At 36.6% G+C, this 27,758-nt stretch overlaps 1 protein-coding gene across 1 annotated transcript; it reads left to right on the forward strand.

The window, feature by feature from the left end:
* Positions 1-1,048: 1,048 nt before the first annotated feature.
* Positions 1,049-26,688, forward strand: slmo (PRELI domain containing slowmo). The gene is made up of 5 exons (XM_018551531.1): positions 1,049-1,181; positions 1,633-1,801; positions 8,493-8,579; positions 25,534-25,707; positions 26,132-26,688. Exons 1-5 carry the CDS (start codon positions 1,150-1,152, stop codon positions 26,192-26,194), a joined length of 525 nt encoding a protein of 174 aa, XP_018407033.1. The 5' UTR covers positions 1,049-1,149; the 3' UTR covers positions 26,195-26,688.
* The last annotated feature ends 1,070 nt before the right edge of the window (positions 26,689-27,758 follow it).

Below are 27,758 nucleotides of genomic sequence, written 5' to 3' on the forward strand. Positions count from 1 at the left end.
TTGTTATTTATTTATATCTATCTTGTTAAAAAAAAAACCTTTAATGTTCAAGCAGAATTAGCTTCTAGATGATGCGAGACCGAGCCAATTTATCGGTTTTTAATAATTTAAGTTAATTTAACATGATCAGTGTCTTATTTTGAAAACCTAATTTGTTTTTTCATTGCATATGTAATTATTATACAGTATACTGATATGTATTGATATAACTTTTTCTTTTCTTTCCATCTTGAAAATTTTTATATACACGTATACAATGTTTTTATTCTATTGTTTTTATTCCATGAAAGATGTAAAAATAATTATTCAACATGAAACATTTCAACAATAGAGTTTGAAAAAAATATTATCCAGACAAGAAAGAAATTTTTTCTTGAATAATTTACTACAAAGCATCTATTTCAAATATTAAATTAAAAATGAAAGAAGTTGCTCGAAAACCAACCCGTTCTCTAAAAGTTAAGTTAAAATTGTTATTAATCTTTATTCCAGCCTGAGATTAAACGATTAAAAATAAGTTCCATTCAAATAAAACGCAATGTTAAGCGACGTCACACAAATTAATATAAAATTCAGTAAAATTTTCATTAAGTCTCAATCAAGGAGATACATATTATCTCAATATAATAATCGAGTGTTACTTGGATAGTCTACTAATCGATAATCCATACATTCATAATTTATTGTATAGATAAAATTATTAATATTTAATTAATTATTTGTTTAATTACTCTGCAATCTCAAATGTTTACTTGCTTATTCACGGGACTTCGTAATTGTTTTTAGCACGTTGTAATACAATGTTGTGAAACGTAAACGAACGATACGTTTGATCACGTTTGATTTAGCGCGCCATATACTGCGTAATGGAGCCGACCAATAATGTTGAACGCTAAATGCAAACGGTAACTATTGGCTGACGCTGCTATTGTGGGGCAAATAGAGCAGACTGTCATCGCGCTATTCGCGTCATTCGCGATATTCGCGATAGCGTCTAGCGATCATCGCCACTTACATCATACATCTTTAAAGACGGCTCGACGCACGACAGACGCCCGATATCGCGACAGCCTATTCCGCTCACGTGTCGCACGTTAAATTACAGTGCCAACCCTACATGCAGTGTCGCTCGCGCCTCTATCCATAACTATGAAAATCTGGACGTCAGAGCATACCTTTGAGTGAGTACGAAGCCTGTGGCTCTCTACAATAATTCATCCAGTATCCTGAATATTACTTTTGTCAGTTTTGTCTCGTGTAAAGATCATAATGCAACACACGTCCTCGTTACACTTCTACAGCATTAAAAGTGAACTTTTTATCGACAGTGTAACCTAGTAACGAATGTAGTTTATCGCCAAAATGCAAAGGGCCCTGAGGAGCCAAACTGGTTTTATTTATTCTTTCCAATTGATTTTCTAAAATTCGCGAATATTCTGTGCGTAAAAAGAAACTTAGAACAGCCCGTCGTCTGTCTATTATGGTTGACTCGACTTAACCTAAATCTGAGAGAAATTTTCTTTTTTCGCTTTCTCTTAGATGGTGAATAATTTCGTCGAACGAATAATATTTAGGAATTACATTGACGCGATTCTTCATGTACATAACAAGAGTAATACTTTTATTTCACAGTCATCCTTGGGAGACGGTAGCGCAGGCCGCATGGAGAAAGTATCCGAATCCTATGGTGCCTTCGGTTATTGGGGCGGATGTCATCGACAGAGAAGTGGTAAACGGTGTTCTCCGTACCCACAGACTCGTCGTTTCTACCCAATGGGGCTTTCCTAAATGGACGCAAGCGGTATGACTTATAACTTTCCCACGTGCTGTCACATTGGCGCGCGTTCAATATCGCTTTAGCATATCTAAGTCTAACCTTACCTCCAACTCTAACCTTTGATCAGTACCATCTGTATTGCAGTTGCGAAACGAGTAGTTGCCAATTTTTGATTATTTTGCAAATTATATTAGAGTAAATTGTATACGGCAAAGTTATTTTCGTATACAAAATTTCTATACGTGTATTACATAATATTTACAAAATGTAGAAAATGTATGAGAATATATCTTCTAATATTGAATGTTATAAAACGTTTTTTAATAAGAAATATTTTTTTTTATGAAATATTTGAAGATACATTTTTTTCATAATTTATTTCGGTATCATTTGATAACATTTCAAAATGCTATTATCGATCCTGATAACGGTGACGCGGACATGATGTCACTACCAGTAGTTACATGTAGTTATCACGTGTCTTTTACGAAACTATCTAAATATCAAGTGGATATATAAAGCCGATGTTATATGTAATTCTAATCATGTGTATAGTTCTATAAAAAAGTTTGTTTCGCAGTCGGTGTACGGTCTTCTATAGACGCAGATGATATTTGGTTTGTCGTACTATAAATTTTTAAATGAGCATTTAATTGACTGCAGAATAAAGAAGTTCTATAAGTTTCCAGAAATCTTTAATTTTGTAGCCAATCAATGCGTTTGAAAAATTTATCGTACAACAAATGAAATATTAGCCTACGTTTAATACAGAATGTGCTAGAGTATAAAAATGCTATAGTGTTTCATAAAACGAATAATGTGAATGTCTTTTAAGTATGTTCTAATGATTTCATATTTGAAGATTTATGTCGATTTAAAAAAATACGGTTGTATTTCGAGCGAATAATCGAGGAGTTATTTACTTACGTAACTCGGAAGTATTTTTATCTCACAGTAATTATACAATTTTATCTCACAGTAATTATACAATATATTTTTATAATGGATCGAATTTTGAATGGGTTTAATCAATAGTGAATCGTATAATAAAATTCATTTGTATTTCTTATGTCTTATCGACGTAGAGATACATTCAAAATCCTAAAAATCGGACAACTCTACTATTTAAAAACATTTTTCTTGTAATTTGGCCCATAATTACTTGTATTCGACCATGCTAGCCACTTAACATTTAACGAGGAAAGATTATGTCTTAAATACATGACTTGATAAAGAATCTGTTTGTGACGGCTCATTTTTACAACATATAGTTACCTAAAGATTAAAGGTTACCAAGGGATTCATCAATGAAATTCATCCATGAATGCTTGGTAACCTTTAATCTTTAGGTAACCATTTAACATAATACAAGGTACTTTATTTTAATTAACACATTAAAATATCTTGAGAATGAGACACACATGGGATTGAAAAAAGTTTCAGATGGAAGTGATATAAGATTTTGAGGAGAGTATTTTGATTAGATTTTTTTCTAAGTGGAAACGTCAAAGAGGTATAAAAAATAAAAATATATCCCGTTTATCTTAAAAAATAGTCCCTCTTTATCTTTTTAAATGGAATTATATGATTTTTTTACATAACATGATTCCTCTAATTATTCCACATTGAGAAAAAGTATTAAAATAGAGATATTAAAAAATCGATAATTTTCACGTTATTTTATACTGTAGTCATATATTGATATGAAATGTCAAATATCTCGTTATATTTATTTCTTGATAATTATACCTTTTCACAGAATAATAAGATCGACTGATAAAAAAAAAACACGAAAAAATGCTTATTAAAAAGTTTGTGCAGTTTGCAACACGCAACTAATTTTTTATAATACTTTTATCTGAAATTAATTTTTTTTAATCGCACACATACATTGTCTTATTCTCGAGAGATACTTTAGTGCGTCAGTTAAAATAAAACACTCTGTAGAAAACGGACCTAAGTATCAGCCGTATAACGCTATTATGGTACAAAGAACATTCCATGTTCTTCAATATAGTATGTAATCACGTGGGCACTGACCTGCTACAAGGTCGCCGCTTAAATCGACTTTACTGGTTGAGATACGCAGAATGAGCTGATGGTAACTTTGCGAGAACTTATCGACAGCTTTTTTCAATTAATGTAAAGGAGAGTGTAATGAAAATATGAATTTTATCTTCAGCTGTTCTTTGCTTCTTCTGTATTATGTACATAAATCTTGTTCTTATTCTTATTCGATCTTCTTTGAGTCACATTGTGTCTTTATTTTTTCTTAAATAGATATGAGATTGTAATGTAAATTTTTTTGTCTGTATAGGTCTGTACGATATGTAAATACATGTAATTGTCCGTGGTATGTTAAACCACTTGAGTCGTGAATTCGCTAACAATGACTGCGAATCAGATGTACTTGTGGAACTTATCTACAACTCAGTTCATCGATTTTTCTCGGCGCACTCTCGCGGTGTGTCGATAAAACTGTTTCATTTACGTACGAATTCTTCAGCACGACCTTCTCGAGACCTTCGTGACTCGATGTCGCTGCCAGTAACGCTTGAATAAGTTATTGACTCGCGCCAATTACTCACAGACCTTTACAATTTACTTTTCTTTTCTTCACGCGCGAAGTCACGTAACTATATACTATTGTTACAAACTTAAACTAATACTATATATATGAAAAAATAACTTACAATTAGAATGTATCAATTTTTTTATATAAATCTGTTCAATTGTATTTTTAATACACAAATTTCTTATAGGAATTTAAATTTTTTAATTATGTCACTATTTCTGTGTGCGCCTTGAATTAAAATAATGTAGATAACGCGCGTTGTCTAGAAAATCTTTTTAGATACCTTTTAGAAATGTATGTCGCAAAAGATATCTGTATGATATCTTTGTAACATCTTTTAGACATGCATGTTGTCTGGGAAGCTTCAGAAAATATAGGTATCTAATATTATTATACTGGTATATTTTTAGAGTTTCTAGTATTAGTTTTAACGGCAAAAAAACATAACATATTTATGTTAATCCTTGAAATTTCTCGGTATTTTGATTGATGAAAAGGTGAACTTTGAACGCGGCGGAAGAAGTTACGACATTTGATTCGCTATTTATGGTTGCACAACCAACATGTCAGTTGAGATTTGATGTTACTAAAATCGTGTGTGAAGAGTTGTTTTAACATGACATATAGCAGTATTTCAGATCGAAATATAAATTTTTAGTAATTTACGAATGAATTTTACTTTTCTTCATTTTATATGTATGTAAAACTTGGCTTTTAGCTTATTTTTACTAGATTTGTACTAAATGTACTTGGTGCATAAATATTTTACATGGAGATTCTTTTTCTGAAAAAACCATCAATTAATTCCTATTTCATTTTATATAAGCATGTTAATAGAGTAGACGCGTATAATTAATGCTGTACAATAATTTTTTAGAGAAACGATTATCGTTATATTTAGAGACTTTTTATTTCTGTTATTCGTAAAAAGGTTGAGTGATATTGCACCTTGATATGTAATTTTATCGGTTGGCGCAACTTTTTCACGGTCGTTCGCACAGTAAAATTGACGTTGCACTGCTCTCCGGCAAGCGACAAGAAATCAATCTATGAAGCGACGTAACAGAATCATTCGCCTCTTTCGCCCGTGGCGTGTCGGCAAAAACCTCGTGCTATTCAGTACCCCAGTCTTGCAATCTCCGCCGCGGCAGCGCGGAGACCCGGAAATTCGAAACTTTCGGCAAACGTGCGCAAAAAGAAGGTGCCGGGGACTCGGGGAATTGCAAAACAACATCCGCACTAGCATCAACTTTCATAATGAGCACACGCTCAATGTTACGCCGTTTGGCAATCGTCCAGCCAGACGCGCGCCCTGCCTTCTGGAATACTCAGGCAACTCTCTGTTCTCCCGGATTCCCAATCCTTCGCTATCCCACACGGTGCCTTCACCGGAATACTGGAGATTCCGGGGCGTCGAATCCCTTTCGGCTCGGCGAATCGCTTCCTCTCGTCAGATTTTCTATAAGCTCGGCCATTTCTCCGGGCCGTTTCGTTGTGCAACCGCTCGTTCGAATGGCTCGACTCATAGTATCATATATAAGCTGTTCGAGGAATGGTGCAGATAAAGAGATTGTCCAATACATGAATGACGATATAAGAATTCGTATACGAGAGATGTGTTTTACGAAAAGATTTAAAGGTTTGTCAAAATAATTGACGAGATTGATGAGGAATTTCATCTTTATGTATTCTGTTTATTGTAACATTATTCATCGTCATAGTAGATATGTGTATTTGTATTAAATAATTGAGAGTCGCAAAATCGATGATTAAAGAATAACAATTAAGAATTAGAATAAAACTGTCAACTTTTTGAATAATATGAAAAACAAATACAATTTAAATTGACAAATCATAAAAAGAGAACTGTTTAGAGTATCAACATTCAGGTCATCGTTTGAGAGTTTTAAAGTGACACAGATACATACATATATCGAGCAGATGGGATCAAATATAATAGTTTTGTTGGATATTTCGTATACAATTACCGCAGAAACTTGCAGTATTTAAGTACGCTTGAAATTATTTAACGGATGGGGAAAAGTGCGAAGGACCATTTTGGACCGCAACACTTTCGTCGGCACCATTTTTAACGTCACACCCCCGATGCCGCACCCGCCATCGCGCTATCCGAGTAATTAGCGGATGCACTCGACAACGAAACGCGCTCTGGAAAAAAAAAAGTACGCGAGAAAAGTTCACTTATCGCGTTCGTTCGCGCGAAACGCTTAAATTGGTGGTAGAGGGTTCGTATAAGCAGGCCGGTTTATTCGAGCGACTAATTAGAATATGCATAATTAATCGGCGAGGAACAATAATTAAAGTGTACTTAGCGTGCCAGTCTAATTAGCGTCTTTCTAATTACCTAATTACTCATGCTAATTTGTTATTAATATCGCGTCGCCGTGGAAACTTACGGAGAATGGCATTATATTTCTTTTCGGGCGGAATAGGCAACTCAAAAATCGTCGATATGTTTAAGTCTGAGACATAATGAGAAACATAAGCAGTATAAGAACAGGTAATGACATTTGGACTTATCAGGACTTATCGTACGTATTATGATAATAAGGTAAAGTGGAATAATTTGAAAGGTTATTAAAAATTTTTAAATTGTATAAACGATTGATGTCGCATAGTGTATGTAATAAAATATATATAAAACAGTACTATTGCAACAATTTAAAAATTTCTATCATATAATTTACCCAAATTATCCCGCTTTACCTTATACAGTTTCTGTACACAGGAAAATGCACACTGCAAATAATAATGACTTGTTTCAAATATTTTAAAAGTTCATATATTTATCACAAGCATCAAATTTATTCAAAGTATATTCTGAAAACTTCTAATATAATACCATATATTGAATATCAATTCAATAATTCTGATAAGTTAAATTCTGTCCATATTTCTATTGTCTATGCTTTTTAAATGTACCTCAGGTTTAACATTTTCGAATTATTTATCGCCGATTATTTCTGACGATTGCTGGTAGGTGCAAACGACTGTCGAAGTGTTAAACTGTGCTGTCAACGTGCGTAAAAAATTTCAATACGAGATAAAATTGGTTGATTGATCGTTTGTCACTGGGATGACTCTTATTTTTATTTGACAACATTTTATGATTAATCCCTTTCGGTCCAGTGTCTTTCCATGAAAAAGTGTCAGTCTGTTATGATTGATGATTTTTTATAGGCTTGCACTTTTATCGAGATCGAGGACTTAGATATATTTTTTTACAACGATTAAATAAACGGTATCGTAAATTTAGGGTGTTTGTTATGCTTCTCGCGTAACTGTGAGGGCAGAATAATGCAAACGTCCGCTATAGGTAGTTAAATTAATTACCGCGCTCGCTTTCTGACGTAGAACCAATTAATAATCGCTTATCGCTTTCTATAGAGTCCAACGCTATTCGTGTAAATGTTGCTTTGTTTGTTTAATTCGCCTTGTGTACGTATAACATGCTGATACGGGTACATAGTGTATTTCCATAAAGACCCGTTGTTACTTTCCTGATTGAACGTAAATGCTACTGTAATTTCTGAAAATAATGTCTTATTAATATTATCTGTACCTAATATATCAATAACAGTCAGTGAAATAATTGAATAATTATAACTCATATATTATAATGTAATGAGAAATGTTTTCATTTGATGGATTATTGAACCATATAGGATGACATGTTATTGAAAACAACGATACATTGTCATACATTAATTCTCAGTTGATTTCACTTAATCTATTACATTATATTATTAATCATGATACATTATGATAAATAATTGATGAATTATGATTTTACTGCATTTCTTTTTTCGCTCTGCTGAGCATACTATGAAAGTCGTGAATCAAGCCGAAGTAGCTCTCAAAGACTGAAACATGCCATTGAAGTTTGGAAGCCTTTATCGTTGAATTCAACGCGGAAAGTTTGAAACCGGAAGTGCTTGTCTACAGCACTTCCGAGATTTTTATCGGTGACCGAATCGGTTTTTAGCTGTTTGCCAGCCAATTCTCACCGGAACTACATTTAAATAATTTGGACTTTTTTTTTTTTACAAGAAAAAGACTTTTACTTTTTGATGCCTAGGATTATTATGCAATCGCATTTTTCTTTTTTTATTTTTACAGTTAATCGGCTACGCGAACTTATGTTATGCTAGCGAGCGCAGCGAAGTCGATCCTGTGAATAAACAAATGATCCTCAGGACGCATAATGTAAGTATCTGTTCTTTATTCAAAAATAGGCTGAGAAACCGTTGTGCTTTTTCATGTATTGTACAATTCCGTTGTACAATTTATGAGAAATTTTTTTATTCATGGAGTAATATAGCTGTATATTTTTCAAAATAAATATGACGTCAATATGGCGTTTGATGTGTTACTCATAAAAAAAGTTTCTCAGCGTATATAATTTATATCAAAATAGTTTTAGATATATGCTAAAAGATTAATTTAGATTGCTAAAATAAAAATTTTCTCTCGTATAAACCGTTAATATATATATAATATAATAAATTATATCTCTTATGAAAAGCATTGTATAATATAACAACATTCACATGTTCTGTGATCACAAAAACGATATTTCTAAACGCAATCCGATATCTCCGATGTCCGGTATGCATAAACTAATATCCGAAATATCCATCAGCAGTGTACTTGCTTCGCTTAATTAGAATTGTATAAATCTGTCACGCGGTTTTGATTGAATTTTTTAATGGAAAACTTTTATGGGGGAAAAAAGGGATGCTACAAATTTATTCGTAATTGCGTATTCGATATGAGTACGTCGCGACATTTGGATTCAATTGCGAGTCTAAAATTAGATACGGAATAGCATCATATGCTGAAACGACTTTCTGGTAGCATTGGTGTTCGATTTCGCAATCTGGTCTCAAGCTGTTACATTAGATATTATTAAATACGATAGAAATACGTGCGAAAAAATATTGAGATTTCGACCGGGCTTGTATTGTGACTGCATAATTATTGTTGCTGAAATTAGATATTACTATTTCTGTTTTAAATGTTTTTTAAATTTAATTTAAAGTTTAAAATCAGTGAGCGTAAGTGATAATATTAACAATTTTACTGCAGACGCGTGTACTATCAGAAATATTGTAGTATTCATCTCGGCGCGGTCGGTTATCAACGGAAGCGTCGCGTCGAAACGCACAGTTCCTCGTTTCTGCGATAACGAAGTGAGCATTTTTGGGCGATTTTTCGACCATAACGAAATTGCGAGTGCATCGCAGTTCCTGTTGCGAAATGGCACTTTAATAAAGTGTCGTCCGGAAAGAAAGAGAGAATGCTGAGCGGTTGCTCCATTAGTGCGTAATAAAAGCATTCTTCCCGCAACGCTGTTTCTCTTTACATATTTCGCTAATAAAATGATGAAAATGTTATGAATAAATGGACTTCGTTTTGTGATAGTTTAAAATTATTGCGCCAATTTATTGTTTTTACGTGTATTACATGAACCATTATAATGCCTGTGAATTATATATATAATTTTAATGGTATGTATTACATCATACATAACGATAAAATTGTATTTTATCGTTTCTCCAATTTGCCTTTTTCAAAGCGTTAAAAAGAAGAAATTGCAAGAAAATAGTAGGTACTTATAAATTATTTTCAATGTTCCTTTAATTAATTCACTATATAAATTAAATTTATGATTAAACTAAAATTTAGGCACCGTAGTACAACGAAAATTATAACGAATATATATATATATATAATATATATATATATATATATATATATATATATATAATAGATCACAAAATTACTTTCCTCATTATTCTTTTCTTTTTCATATCTCGTGGATAGTTAAAAGTTTATCGAGGCGAATTGCTATTCTTGGCTCGCTTTGTAACGGGCAAGTTTGTCAAATTGCGTTAAAGTTTTTCATGCCGTGCTCGTGCCTGGAAAAGTCACTTGGAAATTTAATATTTTTCAATACTCCCTCGTAATACATGGATTATAATAAAAAAGTTCATGATCTCCACGCGGTCCGTACATGCAACACGTCTCAGATAGAAGTGCGCCGACGCAAAATCGCCGGATTTTTTCCGAGCCGCTATCAGAAAACGATTTTCGAGCCCCGATTTACATAACATCCGTTCCAAGGAGTATGCATAGTAAAGACCCTCAGGAAAAGTATCTAGCTGCAAGCTCGAAGAGATCGACGCGTCTGAAAGCGGGGGGGGGGGGGGGAAAGTGAACGTGTTGAAGGGGGAGGGGGCTGATGCACGCCACCACCGCATCGCAGAAGGTTGGATATGATAGGTTATTGATGCGCACATTACCGGAGGGGGTTGCATAGCTCGGGGAGCTTCTCGACGCAGGGTATATCAGGTAGGGTGTCAGGGAAACGGCGGTGGGATATGGCATGCCAAGGAAAGTGAAGAGAGGTAGAGGGGGACGCGGCATTGGTCGCGTTGCGGCTCTCCCATTCGCGTCGAAGATCATCCCCCGTCGACGGAAAAAGAGACCAAGAGAAACGCGTCGTGGGGTGGTAGATGCATTACTGGTATGATGAACGATCCGCAGGTGGCTTAAAGCAAAAGGAGGAGAAACCTCCCCTTCCCACGTCTATGGAGGAGCTGTTACGTCGACCTTTTATATCTATCGAGATTCAGTATGTATCCGCGCGAGTACATTATGTACTCCGACGATCGTATTCGCACGCTCCGATTCTGGTTAATTCGTACGAGAGAGGGTGCTTTTGCAAGCGAGGGGTAATCGGTGCTTGAGCGATGTACTCGCGCGGATAGCTGATGGGATGACTGAATAGGATGATCGAACGAGAGTAAATCGCCTTGCGAAGGTCGGCATAGCAATTCCATTAGCTATATATGCATGATACTTTAACGGGCAATTCATTGTTCGTAATGCTTATCGATGACTGATGATAAGAGAGTATACGATGAATTATATATTCAATTGATACGAAGAGAAATAGTAATAGAAATACCAGAAGTGGAGGTAGATGCGGCGATCGTTTACGTAAAGTGGCTAATAGATTTGCCATTTTTTGATATTTATGTAGCGAAGTGGAACAGCGGACCGCATTATTTCTCTACCAAGCACACATCGGGACATAAAGGGTGACGCATTAAATCGCATAAAAGCGGCAAACAGTGTACCGCTATTGTGCCGCGTGCAGACCGATACAGCGGGCAAAGACAAATCGTGGAGTGTCTGAAGTATTAATGCGGAAAGCAGTATACAACGCGGGGATGCAGTCGCGCATGATCGATTCCGCTTCGAAGGTGAATACCGCATACATCGTGCCACTGCAATAAATTCGCCTTTATCCGCTCATCGATCGTTTTACGGGGGTGCAATCTTGCCACCTTTATTCACAGCGATGCGTCACGTATAATATACGCACGCTCGTCCCACGAGTGTACGATGTAAGACGGCGAAATACGTTATCGTGCACACATTACGCGAAGTATTCAACAATTGCGAAACGAGAAAGGAAGTTGATTTAAGGAAAATTCCACCGTGCATGTTGCGTCACCGGGGAAATGCCTGCGAGCGGCATGCAGTTGATGCCGTGAATGAGATCGTCTCTCACTGTATTTCGACTCCATCTTCCTTGCGAGAGAATCATCTTTCTTGTTCGTGCTATCCTCCTCAACGAGAAACGTCTCCGCAATTAAGCTCGCGGTCGAATTCCTTGGAATGTACTTGTTCATTTGCCAGCGTGTCTCCAAGATTTCTCTTGTATGCAACGCACCGCATGCTTTGAGGAGTTAAACTCACGTTAAAATAAACATTACTAGAAACTTTCCTGGGGAACGCCAGTTGTATCTCACAATCAGTACACATGTGTTAGGGATATTTACATTGTGCGATATTACAAATTTATCATACTAGAACACAGGTCCACTTCATTTATTTTTTTGCTACCATATATATTACATTTTTCTACAGGTTATAGTCTAAAACTTAATTTTAAATTTTATTTATACAATATATGTATATGTTGAACACGCGCATGCACACACACATACCTTGCATCACACTACTACCTATTTAACAAAATAAAAACAAAATTTTTAAATAGCTATCTTCTTGTTTGTCAAAATTTTTAAATTAAAATTTTTAATTCAAATTAAATTTTTAAATATTCTAATTAAAAACATTTTGTATAAATATTATAAATATTATAAAATTTAATATAAATATTAAAATTTTTTTTAATTTATATAAAATTTAATAAAATATAATTTGTATTTGTATAAATAAAAAAACATCTATTTTTATCTAAAACATTGTTTTCTTATATAAATGCATTACTTGTGTCTGTGTGTATTAAATTGTATTAAATAAGAAATGGCTTTTCCAATTAATCGATTAATGGAAAATAACTTAGAGGTATTTGTTTTGATAATAAATTTAATTAAATATTAATTAGTGTTTGATTTCGATAAGTATTATGCATCAGTAGATAATAACATTTTCACATGTCATTTCCTTATTTCTTTTAAAACATACAATCATCTACAAAATACATTCGTATTTTGCAGAAGATAATTCTTATAGTGATCGTGAATCAATAAGATGTATTTGTCACATTAGGGATGAATTCAGACTAGAACTGAGCAATCCTCTCGGGATGAGTTTATGTGCTTCCTAACACGCATGTCATGTAGACAGGCATACACGCATGTTATACGCACGTTGCTCGTGCACTCGCGTGAGGAGATCGCGATGGATGATGTGCGGCTCAACGTGGACGCTCGGTCGAGTCCAGCTGAAGTGTAACTAGTCCCAGTTGAATCCTCTCTACTCTTGGGGGTAAAGGGATATATCTTTAGCAATTTAGTCCCCTTGCTGGATAGGGTTCTGTTGCGCATACGTTGCACCATGAAATACCGCTGTGTCGTTGATCCTAAGTACACGCATCGTACACGTGCATCGCGTTACAGGACTGAACATAATGGGATAGCTGGATATCGTCCGCGTGGATTATACCATGGTACACGCGAATATTAAGACGATCACGATCACGTCCCGGAATAATTGAGTTGCCATTCACATACACGGGGAAGGTTCGACGGATTTCTGCGCGCCGATTTCTGTAAGTCGGCATTATCTCTAGGAGATTACTTTCGCAATTAGTTATTAATCCGCGTAAGTGAATCGCACATAATTGTTAAGATATTTATCTTTCGATGAATTTCCGTAACGATCGATCTCTCCTATAGGTTTCTCCTATGAAGTTAATAAGCGACTTATACTGTTATAGAATAATAATCGCTAGCAATTATCTAATATGCAACAATATCGCTAACAAATTGACATTTGATAGTATTAGCGAATAAACGAGTTTGGAATTTGTTACTGTTAAATTTCACATTTAATTATCTCTTTTTGCATTAAATAGTTTCTTCTAATTGTAACAATTTCTCGTCAAGTTATTGTATGTGTAGGGTAACTGCGGGTAATACGCCAGTTAGGGAAATATGCCACTCGTTTTGTTTCACAATGATACCGATTAACAGCGCTTGCGTCAGTGCTACAAAATTGTATACAATTGTGTGATTAACATATTGCATAAGTAGCAACAACATCCTGGCAAGAGTATTGTTTTTCTGAGTTAAATATGACGACGTAGTATACAAAAACGTGTTTCTTGTAACTTTCATAGTGTTTTATGTATAAGTTATTATTTAAACGTTACACAATATTTAGGTCGAATAGCTTGTTAACCTATTAATATGGATTAAAATAAATATATTCAGTACGTCGTTGATTCATTTTCTTAACAGTTGTATTGTACAGGCTCATCATAAGAAAAAATGGCATCTCGGGGTAATATGCCACTATTCTAAAAATGGTCCAAAATGTGATTGGATAATATTTAATTGTTGCAGTAGATGGGTTTATGAGGACTGTTCGTCGAAAGGTACATGCTGTTAAAAACGTTTTGCCTCAAAGTTTATTTTACATGTTGTATAACTTATCAACCTATCTAAGTTACCTATATTACCTATAATCTTATATTGTTCACCTAGTTTATTTTTATCATAAAAAAATCATTAATAATGTGTTCTTGCAATAAAAAATAAAATAAATGTTGTAATTAGCATTTTTTTGTACGCAGATATATTACTCTATACGTGGTGGTATATTACTCATTTTTCAGCACTTTCGTATTTCTTTATTTTTAATAACAAAAAATGAATATATTCGATTCCAATCATATACAAATAATAGATAAAGGATGGAAGAAAAAGATCAGTATGTAAAGTTATCTCTGAACAAATAATTGCTCGAAAATCTAATTTCGTCTAAGTGTGGCATAACCCGTGTGAAGCTGGCCCCCCAATATTAAAAAAATCGATTTTTTTCTTCATGCATTCGTTTGCTCATCGTTTGCTCACGAATGCTCAGTTGGAATTTTCGTTCGCTCACCCTTAGTTCAAAAGATTTTTGAGCATGAAGAAAAAAATCGATTTTTTAATATTGGGGGGCAGCTTCACACGGGTTGTGGCGTATTCCCCCCACTTACCGTACATTATGGACAAGGCAAATCTTATTTTATTATAGGTAAACAGATTACTGATTGTGAGCCAATTGCGTAAAAAATCCAATTAAATAGAATTTAAAGTTCTTCCGCGTTGACATTTTAATTGACACATCTAGATAAACATTATTGCGTCACATGTGAATGGTAAAAAGTCACAACACAGCTATTTTCACATGTACCTTGTCAAAGTCATTGTTTTTGCGGTTCGGTTACGATACATTGCCGCGCGATGTAACCGCGATGATACACTGTTACGAGAACATTGGAAAAAAGCGCTATTTTTTTTTTTTAGTGAGTTACACGGCGCTGGCGGTAGTTACGAGCAAGGTGTTTTACGTGCCGGTCCGCTTAAACTCGCGCTAATGAAAATACTGCGCTGTCTGGGCGTCGCAAATATTGCACCGCTATAAAATTGCATATTGTTAATTTACAGCAATACGGGGTCTCCCTTGGCGCCTCGCGGGAATTCGCGGGTGTCATTGTTTCATAGTGAATATAAGCGACGGCGTAAAAACGGTGAAATATTTTCCCGTTGCTACCGGCAGGATATTATCAGATTATAGAACGAACAGACGAGCGGTGGAAGCCGACCGCATGTAGCACGTGTCTGTTTGCCAACGTTAATCGCAGATACGCACCTTGTTTAAACCCATTCATCCTTTTCTCGCACTGCTCGCGCAGATGGGTCTTCTTGAACCACCATCGGCTTAACATATCGTGCTTTTACAAGCAGTAATACCGGCAAATGTTAATAATATTACATCCAAATCTCTTTACATATAAGAAATTGTACTGTAGATATCAAAGAAGCAATGATAAAATCCAATTGCGTTAGTTAAATAATATTTTGTTTTATTTTTTTTTGTTTTAACTTCCATGTGTATGTCAAAATGTTAATCAATTTATTTCTGTGATTAATTTTAAAGTAAACAACATTCATATTAATGTGTGCATTTAGTAAATAATAAATTAAATTAGAGTTAAATTATTTAACTCTAATTTAACATTTTCTGGAGTTAAATTATTTTACTGCACTGTTTTAGCTAAATTAATGACATGTTGAATGGAAGAAGTGGCAATTTAAAAATGATTAAAATCAAAAATTTCTAGTAGCCTTTATTTCCCCATATTGCACTGTTTAACATAAGCAATCCAAATTGTTCTCAAATTGTTAGAAATAAAAAATTAGGTATAATTTGACATTATCAGTTTTAATAGTGTACAAATGAAATCAAGTTGTTAATGATTATATTATAATTCTCAATTGGATCTACTGTTAGTAAGCCACGAATGTAATGCAAATATCACTATACGGTATTCACCATATTAAACGTAAACCGCGATTGTAGTCCGCGTGCAAAATACAGCACAGTTACCATAATGTCTAATACAATAAAGAGAGGAGTTGTATTCCAACCTATATCAATTCGGTTTCGCAAAACAAAGACAAACGAATCGAAAGCGGATTGCGAGAAAGGGATGTGTATTTCGGTCCGTCCAAGACGACAGACATCGTATCCGGACGATGGGGTTAAAGGGGATCAACAACTGTATAGTTACAAGTCCGGTAAGCTCATTTCCCCCGCGACGCGAGGTGAAGTTACCATTTTTCATTAAATCCACCCATTTTGCCCGCCCGTCCCGACTCTATATTTCAATCGGTTCGAAAAGTGTTGGCGCTGCCCGCTCCGCATCCGTATAAATACCTCCGCGGATATGTGTACGTGACTGCGAGGGGCGTGCGAGACACGTGGCCCCCTCCGTGCGATACGACGTTATGGCGCGCGTTGATCCGCGTGCAATTTGTTGTTTTTATGATTTAGAGGACCACGTATATAATAATTCAGTCGTCCAGCATCACCCTCTCTCGCCTGCGCCATCCTCCGCGCTATCGTCCCTTTTCGCCCCCGTTCACTCACCGTCGGAGGGTCCTCCATCACCCAAATCCACGGGGAGTCCACGAATACGAGTTGGGGATACATCGCCGATACGCGGGCGTCCGTTATTAATTTTCGCCCTCGATGGCGAGCGGTCGAGTATCCTCTTCGTTCCGTCTCGGTATTTTCGCGCTCGCGCACGGAAATTCGTGCGGCGATGAAGGCGGCGCGCGGGAAGGGGGATCGTTAGCGGGGAATACACACGAGTTGTAGTCCGTTGCCGCTAAAATATCGTTCCGGTTTCCTTCGTGTGCTCGGCAACGTATTGCGATCCCTGCTTACACGCAGGCGTGCTTGATTGATTTACTGGGTCTCTGTTTTTGCGGGATTCCCGGAAAGCCCATCCCGCGACTGGCGTGTGGAACCGATGCGTATTAACCCTTCGGTGACGCGCGTTTAAATCATCTGGATTCGATGGGTCCCGATTTTCTTCCGAATCGCCGGGACGACACCGCGGGATTTTATAAGCGCGTCGCTTTAGTTGGAGTGATGGATGGGCTGCTCGCGTTTGTCTCGCGGCTTTGTGTGCATTTAATCATTCGGTCGGTTAATTTTATTTGGAGATTTTGGAATGATACTCGGGGGGCTATCCAAAATACCAGTAAAATATTACCGAATAATTTATCTTTAGAGATAAAATGCGTCATTTTGATTGAATTAATCCTTCGTGGTTTAACGTTTTTTTTTTTCACTGCTTTGTTAATCTAACTATATAGATCATTGGTGCTTGAGTTTTCAAAGGGTTTTTGAACTCTAAAAATGTGAAAAAATTCTGATACTCTCTTTCAACATTCAAGAATGATTTTACATATGCGACCCGAAACGTTTTCTATTTTTCACACGGTCCGAATTTGAGGCAGAATACTTGAAAATTGAAAATTCGCCTGGGTTTCCAAAGCCCCCGGTTAGGCGACTGAGTGTTAAAACGTGACCGAATATTTTTTACGAAATTGTAGAATTCTAAAAAAAATGCAGACACAATAAAGTGTGAATAAAGTTCACGGTTTAAGTGTTTCCTTAATTTGAGGATGAAAACGAGCTGCTAGAAGTTGCGTCAGTAACGCGATCTAATACCGATTTGTCAGCAACGCCGAAATCTGCTGAAATCGGTGATTACCACGCGCACAGGAAACGTTCGTACTGCATCGGGGTCGATTTTGGGTTGTGTGTGCCACCCAACAGATTTGGGCTTCCGGCCGCGAAACCCTCTCGAGGCTTAGGATGGTATGGGCGAATTGCGAGCACACCGGGTCTGAACAATGCAGCCTGTGCAGCCAAATCCGCAAAGTCCTCTCAATTATGCGGCGATGCTAATTACTCGCGAGTGCGCGCTGAAGGAGAGCCTCCACTCCACACAACGGCTCTCCCTACTCTCTACAGTCTTCCATTCTCCGTTGCTAACCAAAGGGTAAAACGGAATCGTAGGAATTTGATCGGGGAGTAGAGAGCAGGAAGTGCTGTGTCTATCTGACGATCAGGAAACCTCTCTTTTAAACGTATGGTTTTAATCAGGAAAGTCAACATTTCTTTGCCTTCTGATGCGAGAAGATACGTTATGCTTTTATCAATGTGTTATTCCAACGTGAAGTATTAGTTTATTCTTCTTTATTATATGTGTGTGTATATTACTTATTTATTGTACACAGAAGAAACGGTTTAGCCGAGGTATTAAAAACTTTAGCTACACAGATCTGATAATAATGTTATTTAAACCTTTCAAGTATAATTAGGTATGTATAAAACGCTTAAACTCTCTCTGTTTGATAGACTGTTTTGCCACATTGTTATTAATGTTTAAGCGTTCTAATTTTTGATGTCAAAAATTATTTTTAAATCCGTATCTAGCTAAATTTTTAGATACTTTAACAAAACCATTCTTTCGGTGTAAAAAATAATGTATTTTTTTTGTCTATTATCTTATATACGCTTAATACGTATATAAGATAATAAATAGTAACGTTTATAAATGTAATTTTTATTTATACACCTATAGATTACTTTAAAAAAATATGTAAGGTAAATGTACCGATTATTGGACAGTTAAGGAATTGCACGACGCAATCATTTATTTAAACTTTAGAAACATTAAAATTTTAGTTTATTACACATGCTTAGTAAGAATGGATGTTTTCTGAAACTAAATCCATTTTATCACATATGTTATTTGCGTTTATTTTAAATTGTATTTAGTCATAAATATAATATGATTCAAATGTCCTAATTATTGGACAAAAAATGTGACGTGTCTCTGTGTCCACAAAAGTATGACTCAATTATTGGACAAATATTATAATAAGCAATTTTCTTATTATAGAAGAGAATCGCATTTTACTTACTTATCAATCAAGATTGTTCAAAAAAATTTATCGAAATTGTAATTAGTGAAGTTTTATATAAAGTTTAAATGTAATATATACAAAATATGTTTGCAGTAGACAGGTACGCTAAGGAATGTCCAATAATTGATACACGCATATGTGTGAATGTCCTAATAAATGGACGATTGTCCATAAATGAAATTTTTTTTACAAAAGTATCATTTTTAATATGAACTAGTTTTTTCTTGCGCGCGCTACGCGCGCGATTCTGAGTTACTGGAGATACACAAACAAGTCTGGAAAAGACCAAACTGGTTTGTTAATCCCCCTAAAATTACAACGTAGGTTCTTTCTTTACTTAATTTTTAAAAAAATTTAAGCATTTATACATCCTTAAAAATTTTTTCCGGATTTGTCTAATTTATGAGATTATTATTTGTTTTTTCCTTTTTTTTCGTTAGTTTTAATTAACAGTCTTCATTTTAAATTATTGATTTTCGTATTTTTTTTTATTTTTTTATTTTTCCCCGCTTTTTGAAATAGTCATGAAGATGATGATTTTCATCTTCTTTTAATCTTATTCAGTTGTCCTTCGTTTTTTTTGATATTTTTCATTCGTATTTTTTCGAAAAAATCATTAATTTAGTAAAATGAATTCTCAAGCAATCGATACGAACTCGAAAAATAATCACTTGGGGGATGTTACAATCTTTTTTTGTGTATAACTTTTTTTTGGAGGGTGGACAAATGAAAATAACGGGTGGAAAAACGTGGACAAACAGTGGACAAACGAATGCATTAATGATATTACCAATATTCGCATTTAGGGGTGCCAACTTCACAGAGCGCTACGCGCGCGATTCTTTTTTTTTTGAACGACCATAAAATTTTCTCTTACAAAATTTACACCAAAGCATAGTCGATTAAGCTTTAAATTATAATTACATTTCTTTGCGTCTTATTAAATTCGTCATATTCGGAAAATCTTATTGATTTCCGCAACACTTCCGTCTGCCATATTGAATTTAAAAATTTGGAACACGGAATCAAAATCAGCGTTCGCGGTAACCCCCATTTACCTAATTTCGCTGAAATTTTTAAATTTTTATGTATTTTGCAACACTTTCGTCCGCTATTTTGGATCAACCATGTGGAATTTCCTAATTTTGATCACAGATTCGAAATCAGCGTCCGCGTAAGCCCCCTTAATTCAAATTTCGCCGAAATTTTTAAATTTGTATGTATTTCGCAACACTTTCCGTCCGCCATTTGGGATCAGCCATTTGGATTTTCCTAATTTTGATCACGGATTCGAAATCAGCGTCCGCGTAAGCCCCCTTAATCCAAATTTCGCCGAAATCGGAAAACCTTTAAGATTTTCGCATCTTTTCCGTCCGCCATATTGGATAAGTCTTTTTTAATTATCATAATTTTTACCATGTTTTTAAAAGAGCGTCCCCGAAAATTCCTTGTTACCAAAATTCACCATTTTCGGATTACTTTAACTGCCTCAACGAATAGAGGCTTCAAAAAGGCGTGACACGCCAATTTTAAGATATGATAAATTATATAATATTTAATTTCTAAATAATATGAAAAATTGCCTAAAAATTTATTTAGAGTAACACATATCATCAAAAGCTTAGTATTTAAAATTGTCGCAATTTGTCCAACAATTGGGTCGTGTCCACGAACTGGTACATTTACCTTAGGTCATTAATTTTTAAACGAAAACTGAGTCTTTATTTATTTTACGATATTCCTGTTCTCATTTCTGTATTGTTATAATTTAGTTTATGTACCTCTATTCATACAATATGAAATGCTCATTTCGCTCAGTGCCGCCGCAAATCGATACGACGCTTTCGAAGTATAGCTATTCAGAAATCGTCCGAGATATCTCGTCTATCGGTTGATGCGTCATCGGGCGCGGCCACGTTGCAACGTCCGCCGATAAATGGAAAGCAAACGAGGGATTTTGGCACAGAGAGGTCGAACGATTGGCAAACATCGGTTTCGACGTACGCGCGACTGACGAGAAAAATTTTCAATTAGCCGATGCACCCGCGGCATCGCGTAACGTCGCTTGCGTCCGCCGCCAACACGACGATGCACCACTGCTCTTCGCGGTCGTGCAGGAAAAAGAGGCCGAAATTAATTACTTTCGGCGTCAACGACAGATTCGCAGCTGACGGGCCGATCGATCGTCGGCTTGATACGATTAAATCTCGTCCATTCTACGCTGCGGTTCATCCTTTTTGCAGCGTATAACGCGCTTTTTTCTTCGTTTGCAACCCTAAGGCCCGGTTTCACGATTAACTCTTAACCGAGGCTCAACTCTTATTATTTCTCATCTCTTTCCAATTTTCTAAAATTAGAAAGAGATAAGGAATAAGTTAAACCTTGGTTAAAAGTTGACCGTGGATTGTGAAATTGGGCCTAAAACGTTGATGACGAGGGAGACTGTTGTTCAAAGAACGCTGCGCAAACTGTGAATAAACTTCATTGAATATTCACCGTGTAAAGAATTTATATCAGCACTGAGAAACACGGTTGTTCCGTGGAGATCCGCTAGGGATTAAACACGATTATCGGATTTCGCGTTCGCGGTATGGCACGACCGCTATTAACATCTGACACAGGAATTTTTACGAAAAATGATAATCCGCGTACAAAAAATGCATGACGAATCGGCGAATAGAACATACATATTTGCAACGTGCGTTTCAATCATTCGTTACTTTATTATCCGTTTATATTCGTGAAAAAATCCTCGCAGCTATGGCATGTAAATGCGTGCTTAAAGGCTTACAATTTTCAATCTGCGCAAAAAACTATTTACATACGTCACTCGCCGGGACATTTCGAAAATCAAAAGCTACAACAATTTCTGTTTCATGCAGTTAGTTACCATTCGCGTGAAAGAGGCTGGATTGGAACGGGAGTCGAAGGAGAGAGAGAGAGAGAGAGAAAGGCGACTGCTCTTTGATATAATGCCGCGGATTGTCGTAATTCTATCTTGTATTAAGCGAAGCGTTTTTCGCGCACCGCGGTTAAAAAATTCACTCCAACAAGAGTACACATTCCGTCACAGACATGACAATGGAATCTCTCGTCTCGCCAATTACACTTCTTTCCATTTATCTTTTTCTCACCGTTAAAACGCTCGTTCTTTTTTCATGCATAAATTCTCCGTGCAGCAGTAAGTCCTATTGAATCTTATCAGACAGTTTCCAAAAAGTAAGAAGATATCTTTGCAGCTTTAAATACTCGAAGGAGCATTTCCAGTAACTAATAACAAGCACATTGTTTTCGCGAGAGCGATGATTAATTATGTGCCTTTCGGAATACAGTTTCGTTTAAGTTATTGAAATAATTATATTGAAATATAGCGAAATATTTAAATTGGATATTATTAGGGAAATATAATGGAACGTGCCCTCGCGCAAATGAAATGTCCTTTTCGTGAGAGAAAATTAAGGCCAGAGCACAATACTGGCAACAACAATACTAATATTTCGTATTGGTGAGCTTTCCGTTGCGGCGCGCGGTGCAGCGAGAGAGCTGCAATAACAGTATCTTATTTAGATAACCAGTCGTGTACTTTAGTAACAGCTCTTCAATTGCTATGAGCCTCGCTTTTCTTCGTGTTCCGTGACCCGTATAACGTAGTTATATTTCAGATATATTCAGAAATTCTTAAGAAATACATTACTAAATAGCGAAATTTAATATCCTTCTCATTTTCCATTGATTGCTGCGTTTTGTTGTATTCATATATTTTAATATCTTTTTAATGTACAATGTTTATGTACCATAATACATGATACACGTAATCTAAATGTTCCGTATATTTATTGTGTCACAAATACAGAAAGTCTCTCAGCATATTATATTTACTACATTTCCTACGAATAATCATTTTCTGTGCCGTATAAGATTGTATCGCGATATTACAAGTCGTCACGAAATTCAGATTTACATCGACGTTCAAGATCGACTTGTGTCGTCGATATTATTTCGTGAATTTGACTGCGGTGTGTGTGAGTGTGATACGGCATATATGGATGGTAGCACACACAGCGTCCATATTAGCGAATTTCATTTCCTTCGAATTTAATCGACGTCTTTGTTCTTGACTCGCCGACCGTGAGAACTCTATGAAACGCAGCAGCTCGCGGACGTAATGTTAATTTTTCGTTTCTTCCTTCACGTCCGTGGGTCACGGCTTTGGAAACCGCCGTGTCGCGAAGCGAAGTTGGACGGCGAGTTGTGACCGCGGTGTAACACAGTCGGCTTCACTGATTGCCAATATGGCAGAGTCCATAGAGTACAACACCGCACCATTCTATATCTGGAATAGTCGCGGATCCACAATGTGCCGCGGGCGTTAATTTCCTCGTGAAACGTATTGCGCCCCTGCGATTCAATTGTTCCACCCTACGGCGTGCTATGCTACGATGGCGCTCGTCCGAAGCTCATAATTACGTGCATCTCTACCGATCCCTTGTCCACATGGGTTGTGAGACCACACATAGATGTTAGGAGCCCACTTTAGAGCCATTTTAGAGTCATTGTTATCCTGACGGAAAATTACTATAATTTTTTTTTTTTTTACTAATCTAATGCAAGACGTAACTATAGAGGAGAGTTGATTCAAACTTTACTAATTAAAACTATGTCGAAGGAGGGATTCTATAAATGAATTTTTATTCGCGCAACTTGCTCGTGTATGTTTCATATAGCTTTTCCGCGTATCGCAAGATGCGGCTTTAAGGATTAGATTGTCACAGTAAAAATGGTAAATAACGTGGCTATACGATTTTCGAATTGAATAGCGCCTAAAGGTATATACACCCGCGCGATACAAGAGATCGAAACCACGATTTTCCAGCCGCAAATTTACAGTGGCGAAAGCTATATGGTACCAACAGCAAATACGTTTCAGCTAGTACAAATTCTATGACAGCGACACAGATTAAACTTTAGGCCTCGGGGTAACTGGCTCGAGGCGCCCAGTTGCCGCGCTAGTTTTCCAGCTCTCTCGCGCTCTTCCAACCCCCCCCCCCCCCCCCCCAGATGATTGTTTCTCTCGCGGCAGGAAACAAATCCGCGCGCGCGATGACAACGCGATGCACGCTGCACTCTAACGGTGCCTCGTACCGATGGTATGCCGCGCTGCAACAAAAGCACACCGCACATCGCTCCGCAGAGTGCTGTTTGTCGCTTTCGCGTCGCGTGTTTACGCACTGGCGCACTGTAATGAATTCGAGATGGTCTTCCAACGCGCGTGCTACTCTCCGGTTTTGTTATACTCCACGTTTCTCTATGTATTCGATTAGTCGCGGCATACATTGGATCTGCATAGCTACATATTCGGTTTCTAACACGCCCGCACTATGACGCATTGTGAGATCGCAATATATGTATATATATATGATATTGCGGTCATTCGACGTGGGCTTGCATTATATAGCCGTGGTCCTTTCGCAAACTCGGTTTAGTTTTCGCCGCAGCCCGATATCGCAAATGTTGTGCCAATACTGCCTTCGGATCGTACCGTATAAACAGGGCATATTTGGGTTTTCGATGTTCATGAGTTTCGAATATCAAATAGGTACGATATAATATTTATAATACTGAAGAAAACTACGGAGGAAATAAAAAAATAATTCTATCGGTACAATTTTGTTAACTAGAATCTGTATAATGGATATCGAAAAATCAATTTGGACGTTCGCTATATATAAATATCGTGTACGAATAATTTAAAAAGAGAGCTTTAAAAACATAATCATAAAAGTAGCTCAGAAATATTCACATCGAATAATGCATTCGAAATAAAACGGAAAAAAGCGAGGAAAAAATATAGCGTAATGGAAGGCACGGAAGCGCGCGCCGGATGTATTTTTTCTTCGTGATGGGAGCCACGGCCGATTCGTTTGTTTGTTTACTGGCATTGATTATTCAAGGGTGTCTACGTCACTTTCGTAACGTTTCATCTCGATAATTCCGACTGCCCATCTACCCCGAGGGTTGCTAACTTCCCAAGTTGCATACAGTGATCGATATAAACGACTGAAATTCCTGATACGAGCATACAGCGGCATGAATGTATCTCATGACAATGTATTTCTTACGATGTGATAGACTTGATGATACAAGTCATATCAAAGTCGGAGGTTCGTGCAATTATATTACCTCCATATAATACGCGTAATATATTTTATGCGAATCAATTGTGTGAATTCATTCAACGAATAAAAGTACGGAGAATTATTTTTACTTGACTATCACGTATAGAATATTCCACGGTATTCACATTGATCAGATAAATTATTCTTGTTTTTTTTTTTTTACAGTTAACCTTCGGTAATTATATCGCTGTAGACGAAGCTGTCAGATATACGCCTCATCCAGATGATTCCACCAAGACATTACTCACACAAGAAGCAGTGGTCACTGTCAGAGGGGTACCACTAACCAATTACATGGAGGATCTCTTAGCTTCAAAAATTTCCTTTAACGCGAGCAAAGTAAGTGATCTCCTATTGTTAAGATATCTCTCTTGCATATGCAACTTCCTGAAAATTTGATAAAATCGAATATTGTTATGAATTATTTATAAAATTATTTTTACGTTTACATTTCTGATAATATGAAACACATGACGTATTCTAATGTTTAGGAAACGAATGTCTTTTTACGATTGAATAAACAGAAAGATGTATAAATTGTTTCTTGGGAAACATGCACTTCTGTCTGAACAATTTTTTTTATGAATGCTATTGACGCTTTTTTTCAATTTGGTGAATGGTGTCGAAGATTTGTCAAAAAAATGTTTCGTAAAACGATGGTGCATTCGCGCGTTTCATAAAAATTTATGATTGACACCGGCTGCAATGACATCTCAGCGATTATTTCTTCACGCATGCAAATAATCTTTTGTTTTCGTTTAAGGGTCGACAGGGGTTGCAATGGGTAATCAACAAGCTCGAATCCGAGATGAAGGAGTTTGCCTGAAAGGCCCGGCCGCCGTCGCGAAACTTCTAAACTGCCGCTATCAGCACAACACGAGCGCCGGCGTCGATAGGGAGCGGCAACTTCTAGATCGAACGATTACGCGGATCAGAAGAACATTAACGTCCCGGGCTTCGTCAGAAACGAGCAGATGATTCGCCGCGAGCCATGTAGACCGCCTAACTGAATTTTGCGAAACTTGTTACTAACCGGTTTGCAGGCATGAACGTTCCCTTTGAAGGGCGATTGCCTTCGTAACATTACACTTGGGTCCAGACCTGCAAGGATCTGTCCACGGACGGGTAAGATAATGACTGATATAGAAATACGAAAATACATAGACTTAATTAAAGTAAACAAGTACAACGTTTGGCATGGCGATTAGATGCAATAATTCCAATATTTTAATCCGTACATATACATCTGTCAGACTACTGACCCGTAATGTGTGTATGTATGAATTTACTTACACTTAGCCAATTTAAAATATGTGGATGTTCACCACAGTTTAGGAAATTCAAAATTATATTTCTATCGAATGGGATATGTCAATATTATATATAATTTATATTTATTATTTAATCGTATAAAAAATTTTTTTAGTATTAGACACAATTTCTGTACAAGAATCATAAATTGTTTTTCGTTTTTATTCCCCCTTTCTATATACTCTCTTTATCGCCTTCTACTATTTATTTATTGCGTATCATTTATTTAGTATTGCACATTAAATTTTTACTCGATGGTGCGAGCTATACGTCCTAGGAAATCTACTCCAAGCTCAACATACAGACAGTCCCATTGACTGGCCGAAGACGAACAATGCAGACACAGACCTTCGCGAAACTATGTTCCTCGGAACTATGTTCGCCAGACTCTCATTCCTCCTCAGTCAAAGCTCTTTGATTGCGGCGAGAAGGCAACTTACATTGCGTTCCAGAATCACTGCACGATCCCTTTGACCCGTATCCGCATTCGAGAATTGTACCGTTGTCGCGACTAATTAATTTCGCGGTTTTCCCTTTGTAGGCACTTTGTTGACGTATACAGAACATTTACACATCACGTTAATTTTTTCCCTTGCGTTAGCTTTTACCGATCTCACCCAACATTTTTCACGCGGATATTTTACCTTTTTGGTCGATGCGATCTGTCTAAATCTACCGATTGTTTTTAAATCCCAATTGAGGTATGAAAAACTGCTCGGCTATAAAAGAAGCACCGAAAGAGGTACTTTTTGTATCAAAAAGTCAAACGAAAAGGGAGAGAAAGGGATGAATTTACGTACGGCCCATGCGAACGGACGAGTGGGCCGGGATGCTTTAATTTAGAGAAGTCGACATGCACGTCGAACGCGGACGTTGATTTACCCACGAGCTCAGCGGTTCGATAGGAAAACCGAACAGACATCAAGCACAGTGGTGCGTGGGACGCGTACAAAGGATACTGCCCACCGCTTTGTGATCGGAAGCTGTCAATATTTGTCTGCGTCGGGTAACAGTGAGGTCAGCAATGAACCGTAACGTCATCAATTATCTCTTACATACCGCCATCAAACGAGCCGCGC

This window comes from Cyphomyrmex costatus, unplaced genomic scaffold, assembly GCF_001594065.2.
Source record: "Cyphomyrmex costatus isolate MS0001 unplaced genomic scaffold, Ccosl1.0 scaffold141, whole genome shotgun sequence".
In the NCBI taxonomy this organism is placed as follows: Eukaryota; Metazoa; Arthropoda; class Insecta; order Hymenoptera; family Formicidae; genus Cyphomyrmex; species Cyphomyrmex costatus.